General features: G+C 38.0%; 1 protein-coding gene across 1 annotated transcript; it reads left to right on the forward strand.

Annotated features, from left to right (window-relative positions):
- Positions 1-441: 441 nt before the first annotated feature.
- Positions 442-7,852, forward strand: SPCS3 (signal peptidase complex subunit 3). Its single transcript, XM_019521812.1, has 5 exons — positions 442-500; positions 2,380-2,453; positions 5,274-5,350; positions 6,906-7,021; positions 7,415-7,852. The coding sequence occupies exons 1-5, from the start codon at positions 457-459 to the stop codon at positions 7,545-7,547; spliced, it is 444 nt and encodes a 147-aa protein (XP_019377357.1). The 5' UTR covers positions 442-456; the 3' UTR covers positions 7,548-7,852.
- The last annotated feature ends 513 nt before the right edge of the window (positions 7,853-8,365 follow it).

Below are 8,365 nucleotides of genomic sequence, written 5' to 3' on the forward strand. Positions count from 1 at the left end.
GTAAGGTTGCCATCCTTCCAGTTTCCAAAAAAAAGGACACCTGGGCCGGGTAGCTGATTGTGATGTGCTTGTGCCCTGCCTCTCACTCCCAAGCTACAGCCCCTCCTCCCCGCTGCTGCCCCTCACTCCCGACCCACAGCCCCCTGCCCATGCTGGTGCCCCTCCCGCACAACCCACAGCTCTCCTGTCCCTGCTGATACCACTCATTCCAGACCTGCAGCCCCCTCTTTGCACCCAGAGAGCTCTTGGCCACGCCTGCCTCAGCCCTAGTGCAGGCAGACCCCCCCCCCCATGTGTGGTAACCCCCTGCAGGAGAAAAATGGCTGTCTAGCTATAAAAAGAGCCAGTGTGAAAGTAACAGCTGTGTGGCCAGGATGGATTTGATGTAAATCACTTGTTTATAGCCTCTATTTAAGCATTGTTTTCCACCAGAAAGTTGTTCATTCTTGTTGTTTGATGTCCTCTGCATTCAACTTGAAACTTAGCACTTTTACAGCAAGGTAAGGGATTGACTCTGTGTACACAAACTTACAGAGATTCAAGAGGGTTCACGGGTAGGTAAGCAGGTCTCTCCTCTTCATAGACTGCTGCTAACAAGGATGTCATCTCTGGAGACACAAAGCCCGAGGCAGAGAACTGAAGCTAAGCATCACAGAGATGCTTAATGGGATCTTCTAGACTGAGCACTGTGCCTTTAATCTTTACTGCTCTATAGAGGAGCCTTTGGGAACCCCATAAGCTTGGGCCCCTAATATAGTCCATGGCCTGTTGTTATCTATTTATAAAACTTCTCTAAAAAGGTTATGTGAATATATGGTCTCAGATTTAGAAGTTATAATCCCCATTCCATGGTGATATCTTTGAGCTTTAACATGAATTAAAACTAACTTTATATAGGCTTGTTTATTTAAGAAAAGCATCTTAACAAAATGCATAAAAATACAATTAAATTAAAAAGTCTGGTTTAAATTAAAAAATCTAATTTTTTTATTTTATTTTTTTTAATCATTGGTTTTTATTCACCCTGTAGTGTAGCTGCTTTCTATTCAGCTCTGATTTGAACAGGGAGCAGGGCCCTTAGGCAGTGCTGGGGGACTCCTAACAAGAGCTAGACCTTCATTCCACTGGACGGACCCTCACAAACGTGCTCCAGATTGGGAGGGATTTCGGAGTCACAGTGTATTCAGTCCCTCACGTTCACGTGGAGTTGGTAGCTTGACGGAGGAGAAGGTGCCAGGCTTGAAACAAAAGTGTCTGTTTCTCGATTTCGTGCGCTCAGACATTTGGACCAGCCCACTACTGATTTGCAATAGGTCTGAAACCTCAGTTGGCTGTTCCAAAGGATTATTTTGTTTTTTTTAAATATACTCTGTTTCTGTCTGAAGCGTGCCTTGCTGCCAAGTTCACTGTTTCAGAAACGTTTCTTATGAGGTTGAGGGTGAAGGGGTTTATTGGCAGCCCAGCCTGCTGATGGTCTCCATTGTGGTGGGGGTTCTTGGTCAAGGAGGCCTTGGTGTCAGGCTATCTGGTTGCCAATGAGCTAGTCTGAAAACTCTTAATGTGATGTTATCCTTCAGATAATATGTCTGTATTTGATTGCAGCGAAGTTAGATATTCCTCCAGATCAGATGTAATATAAAAACCTTGGTCTGAAGTTGCGGGACTTAGCATGGTAGAAATAAGGCATAAACTGGCAATTTATGCTACTTGGTTGAGTGTGGTGTATACCAAAGGAATATTTTATGATGTGTGTAAGCTGCACAGCTAAAATCTGTTTTAACAGAATATATTTATGGATGAAGGGAAAAAGGTGTTTTCTTTGATAAGAAAAACCATAAGCCTTCAAGAAATAGATGTTACAGAGGGCCCTGCTACATAGTCAAATTAAAGCTAGATAGAAATCAGTTTTAGAATTGTTACATATTTTCACACATTCATTATATAGCTGGTTGGCTCTCTTTATAGCTAGGTGGTCATGTTTATCATGTAATCATTACTTTGCATGTGTGTCTGGTCTGAATTGCAGAATAAACCAGTTAATTTTGTGATAATTGCTTTGCACTTGTGGCCAGTTTTACTTGGCATGGTCTAAATTTGTTGCAGGATTAACCAGTTAATTTCATAATATATGTATGTAACTTGTAGCAGGAAGGAGCCAAAAATGTCTACAGGCCGTAATCAGGATTGGAGCTCTAGTCCTAGTAGAACACAGAATATAAAGACATTTGCTAACTGAAGAGTTTACAATCTAATTAACACAAGATGCAGTAAATGAACATACTCTCACTCTGGGAGAGAAATGTGTGCTGGGTGGGAACAAGTAGTTACATAGGATAAATAATGCAGAAAATGCTAATTTTGTGTTTCTCTTTATTTTAGAAAAAACGTGGAAGATTTCACTGGGCCTAGAGAAAGAAGTGATCTGGGATTCATTACTTTTGACATTACCGCAGATATCCTTAATGAAAACATTCTGTTATCTTAAGTATTTACAAGACAAACTACTGTTGACACTTTCTTACTTTCTGCGATCATAATGTATCAAATAATCCTATGATATCTGAGCAAGTGTTCTTAAAGAAATGAAGAGTTTGAGGGGGAAGTAAGCATTATTTTTTGAAAGCTAAGTTTAAAGTTTATGCAAGGGAACATGGCCTGCTGGCTAGACCCCTGGGCAAAGACTCAAGACTTGCTTTTTATCCTGTATGATCTTGGGTTTGTTTAGTATAGAGAAGACTAAGGGGGGCTCAAGCTAACAGTCTTTAAATATGTTTTAAAAAACCCAAACAAACAAACAAAAAAACCCCAACCTAAATAAAGTTATAAATAAACATTAGGCAAAGTATTTAACATACAGGTTGCAAGTAGAGCAAAAAATGTGTGAAGTGGCAATTCTGAAGATATAGCATAAAGCCTGTATATCCCCAACTATTTAAACAATCAAATATAGTTGATGTTTTCATCATCACGAAGAAGGATCATACTACTTGAACACAAATTTGCTTGGAGCAGTAATATTTTGCACAAAGAGCTAAGTTAAAAGATTGCAGAGTCAAGCACCAAAAAGGTAATGCCAAAATTAAGGTTTCTTGGCAGGCTTTATTAAGTCCCATTGTGCTTATGATACAGTCTTCAATTACATTATTACATATTTTTCCCATAAGACCCTTGCCTTATGTAGTACACAGAATGGTTTGTGCTTGCTTAATGAAAACCTTTTCAATATTTTCTTTGAACCTGTGGCCTCATACCTTATTTACTGCACTCTGTTCAAACCCTATTCTGAAGCCAGAATTAATCATTTCCTTGTGGTCTTTTCAGTGAGTCTCTTGACTATAGCATCTAAGGCCTTCAAAAATATGAATTTATTTTCACAACACCCTTATGAGCTAAGTGATTGCTGGTATCTCTGTTTTCCATAGTGCAAACTGAGATGAAGGGCAAAAGTGTCTGGGGAACCTAGTTGTAATATGTAAGATCTAGTTTTTTTCAGTATGTTTAGTACTCATTACATTCAAAGCATTTTTTTCTGCTCCTTTTCTTTTCTGTTCTGAGTGTCTAATGTCCAGAGCTTCTGTTAATTAGATCTTAGAATGTTAAGGGATATGAAGAAAACAATTAGTGATCACATTTGAAAAATTTGACTGAAGTGACTTGTCTAGCAACACACAAGAACTGTGTGGCTGTGGTAGGAATAGGATCAAATGCTTCAGTGGAACATTCAGCTACCTTAAACATGAGAGTAGTCTTTTCCTTTCTGTAATCCATTGTTTCTACTAAAGAATGAAGGAATATACCACAAACTGCTTCCTTTACTATGTTACTATTGTACCCCAGCATAGGTCTATCCTATCAACAGAGTGAAGCATTTTCTAATCCTTGGCTTTTTTAGACTTCATTTTCTTGCATTGGTTTTGGTATTTCCTATACTTCCAAAATTAAACTCATAAAATGCAGAAAATGAGTTGTGTTACTGCCATTTCAGCTAATGAAATAGCTGATAAATATTTGTCCTCTATGTGAACTTGTACTTAAGGGGTATAGAGAAGGATTTCAGGATATTGGTATATCATACAAAAGAAGACTAAAATTTTGACTTAAGTGTAGCAAAACAAGCTGAGAGGAAGTATGATTGCTCTCTGTAAATACATTGAGTAGTAAACGCTAGGGAGGCAAAGCTATTTAAGCTAAAGAGTAATGTTTGCCTGAAGCAAATGGATGTAAACCATCCTTGAATAAATTCCGGCTGAAATTTTCTAATCAGCAGATCAGTGAAGTTCTGGAACAGAGTTTGACTAGGAATAGTGGAGACAAAACAACAAAAAAAGTTAGAATGGAGCTTAAACAGTTTATGATGTAGTTGCCTGTGATGGCAGGGCCTTGGACTTGGTGATCCCAGTCTGTTATACAAGCCGAGGACAGTGGGCTTGAGCCCACACAGAAAGCCATAAGCCCCTCTCTCAGGGAAGCCACTGGATGCATAACAGTTGAGTACTGGGAAAAAAGAGAAAACAGGAATGGGCGTGTGGGTCATAGGTTAATAATGTGCATTCCAAGTGGGGGTGAGCAGAGCACACTTCCCCTTGAATGAGTCCAGGGAACCTATGGATGTTGCCCTGTTAAACTGTGCCTTGAAAGGCACAGAGGAGGGACAGGAAAATATTGCTGCAGTCTCCCATTTGAGTAAAGCATTGTACTTTCTCCCTTGCTTTGGGAGGAAAGCTCTTTACAGTGCACAGATTGTGTCGTGTAGTATCAAAATTGTGAGAAAAGTTATTAACTTGTAATATCTGTCAAAATACTCATTTAAGCCTGAAAGCCTGTTTGGCTAGTGTGGTTAAGGCACACCATCATCTTCAGCAACCAGTAGTATGGCCAGTATCCCCATCAGAGCTACCATTGACTTCAAAGACTGAATGACCGGCAATGGTCTTTGGACAAATCCGAAGCAGTCCAGACTCATGCCAGACACCTTACCCATTCTATTATGTCCCTTTGCAATATCATATACAAGTCAAGACATGTAAGAATGGCTTTTGTGCCTTTATAGAGAGTGTGAATAGGAAAGCAATAAGTAATTTCATAAATAATTCAAGCATGTTTTAGAGTGCCCTTCAAATATTTATGGCTTGTAAATCTGATGACCTCAGGTATATTGAAGTGAAAGAAAATACTTTATTATAGTTATGTTCTACTGATTGATGTTGAAAAGTTGGTGGTAATCATGGTTAAACTATAAAAGCCTGGTAACGCATTTTCCTTAACTTGCACACATTTGCAAACCATATTTGATTGGAATGTTAAACAGTTATTTCTGTATTTGTCTGCAGAATATTCCACAAAAAACAATGTAAGTATGACAAAGAAAACTTTAAGTATTATAAACGTTTGACTATTGAGATATTTAACATTCTGTAGTTGCTTTAAGAAAAATGATGGTACAGTAAAAGCTGCCTTAACCAGCACCTTAAAAGCTGGCATGCTCCAGTAACTGGCATGCTGGCTTGTAAGGTAAAAGCGAAACCGGAAGTGTCCACCGTGGCACTTCTGGTTTCGCTGAGCCCCCACAGCCTGGGGCTTCGCTGCGCTGCCAAGCCCCCATGGCCCGGGGCAAAGCAGGATGCACGGGGCCCGCATCCCTGTCCTGCGGGGCTGTCAGGAGAGGCAACAATGCGGTGGGAGGGGCGGCAATGCTTCAGACACGGCAGGAGAACCAGCAGCCCGAACAGGCAAAAACGCCTGTTTGGGCCCCTCAGTTAACTGGCATATTTTGTTATCCGGCACTCCACATTCCCCGTGGGTGCCAGATAACAAAGCTTTTGGTGTACAAAGATTTCATATTACATTGGCTTGGTCTCTGCAATTCTTGCTTTACTGACAGTTTGCTATTAAGCGTTCCAAGTTTTCTGCAGAGTGATTCGTTAAAATTGGAGTTCTGCAATTAAAATGCCAGTACAACCTCCTTCGTAGTCATTTGGTACTAATGACATGTAAACAGCTTTGAGAGCAGCAGTTTTGGTTAATTAAAAGGGTAAATTTCTCTTCAGATGTTCCCAGAAATACATTTTGAAGACTACAGTGCTCTGTAGTTTGTTTGTTTTTAACAAACCTTGAATTTCATTCTGAATATGCTGGTAGCACAGCACATCCTGAAACAGCTTTTACAATTATCAGTTTTATTAGAAAGATATGAGAATCCATTATCTTGTTTCATGTTTCCAAAGTTCTTCAAATAAAAAGTAAACTCGTATAAATTTATACATTATGATTATGTATTTTATTTCCCTGTTTAAATTGTAGCAGATAACTTCTAAATTATAAGTGATCCAAAACAGTAGATGATCTTTATTAGATGTAACTAGCTCAGAAGAGATGCATAAATGTAATCTTATGACTTCAAGACACCTTTTATATGTGAACATGATTCTAAAAGGATTATATTTAAAACCCGAGTACAATGAGACTCCATTATAACACCGATGATAGTAATAGAGTATACTCATTTTTTGTACAACTTGAGTCTGTCATTTGGGACAATATGTGAATGTTAGAGTCTCTAAAACAGTTTTTCTCTAGCAGTTGCATTTGTAACTAAAAATTAGCATCTTTAACCCATCGTACTTTGCATTATGTGTCTTCAAAGTATGTTCTTAAAATAAAGTTTTGTTAGGCTTTTTTGGACTATTCACTGGCTTTTAAGTTGTTGCTATTCATTGTCTCTGTCATTTTTCAATATTTCCTTGGCAACCTTTTTTCCTTGTAAGACATAGCTTTATTAAACTAATTTTATGGATGACAAGTACATGCTGTGTAACTTCTTGAATCAGTACTGCTTTTTAATTTCCAGTGATTAGGTATGCTTCATTAAGCTAGCTTGGTGACTTCATTTTTATTTTTATGCATAGGCCCTAAATCAAGTTGTCCTTTGGGATAAGATCATCTTAAGAGGAGATAATCCAAAGCTGTTGCTGAAAGATATGAAATCGAAATACTACTTCTTCGATGATGGAAATGGTCTCAAGTGAGTAAATCGTTGCATTTGTTTATTTTCTATCTTACATATCTAGTTCTATGCCAGGAAAATAGAACATTGAATAGAATACAGTTTAAGTACTGTTAGATCTTCATGGATTATCTAAGGGATGTGTTTTGTCACAGGACTCCCAACCTACCAAGGCCTATTTCTGTTTCAGTGGGCTAGGAAAATAGCTGACTAACAGAAGCAGGTGGCTGCCAAGTTTTGGCTTTGGTGTAGAATTGGAAGTCTTTGGAGAGTTAGTCCTTATGATGAAAATAATCATATTAAAACTAAAACCCCACTGTTTCTGGATCACAGAATGCTGTTCATGTTTAAGTTTACTTATTTTGTGTCACTTGCAATTATCTCTGCTGATGATCCGTTTTGATTTTGCAGGGGAAACAGAAATGTCACTTTGACTCTCTCCTGGAACGTCGTACCAAATGCTGGCATTCTACCTCTTGTGACAGGATCAGGACATGTATCTGTTCCATTCCCAGATGCATATGAAACAACAAAAAGTTATTAAATTATTATACTGAATCCTAAGCAACATATTTTTATACTTGTATATTGTGGATAAATTTTATCACGCTTTCCCCTTCTGTCCCATGCAACCTTCTGGGGAAAGCTAATTGAGTTCTTGGGGTCTAACTGAACTGAAAAAGAAAACACATGGAAATGATTTTTTTTCTTTATTTTAAATGCAACATTGATGCTGAAACTTAAAGGAAAGGTAAATTGACAATTTAAAATTTTCGAAAAATAGACTTTTTGTTGGCAACCTGTGTAAAGAACTACCTTTCTTATAAATAAACATTTAAAACCATAAAACAGTCTGATTTATTCTAAATGCACTAAGATTATTTTCATATAGCACAATGAGCCCAATAAGCACATTCCAGTGCAGTCAGTTTTAGGAGTTTTCTGCAGGGTTATAGTCAGTATGACTTTTTTAAAATTTTTACCCCCATAATAGCTGTATAGTATGCTGCAGTAGGATAGATTGTTTTCTTTCTAATATCATCAAAAGGTGTCCTGTAGACATTATTTTTTATTATCTGCAAGGCATTGGATAAGTCAGAGTACCACCGATTTACTAAGAATTTATTTTTAAAAAGGTTGTTACTTAAAAAAACAAAAACGTTAAAAGCTCTTTACAATTCAGATAGCAATAGAGTTCATAAACAACTCCCAACAGTGAAGAAATAGTTCATCAGATGTAAATTGTTGTGTGATTGTGGGACTTAACTAAAAGAAAGCCTAAAAGTTAAAGAATGTACTGTATAGTCTCCAGACCTCTGCTAACATGGCTGTGTTGGCTGTGATGTGGAAAGGGGTGGTTCC

Source organism: Gavialis gangeticus, unplaced genomic scaffold (assembly GCF_001723915.1).
Source record: "Gavialis gangeticus isolate Ggan-Ray unplaced genomic scaffold, GavGan_comp1, whole genome shotgun sequence".
NCBI classification, from domain to species: domain Eukaryota; kingdom Metazoa; phylum Chordata; order Crocodylia; family Gavialidae; genus Gavialis; species Gavialis gangeticus.

Excerpts from the sequence above, each read along its gene's own strand:
- SPCS3 (XM_019521812.1), top strand. The coding sequence starts at position 457 with ATGTCCTCTGCATTCAACTTGAAACTTAGCACTTTTACAGCAAG. Across the intron at positions 501-2,379 it reads CTTAGCACTTTTACAGCAAG|AAAAAACGTGGAAGATTTCA; the intron begins GTAAGGGATTGA and ends TCTTTATTTTAG. Across the intron at positions 7,022-7,414 it reads GATGATGGAAATGGTCTCAA|GGGAAACAGAAATGTCACTT; the intron begins GTGAGTAAATCG and ends TTGATTTTGCAG.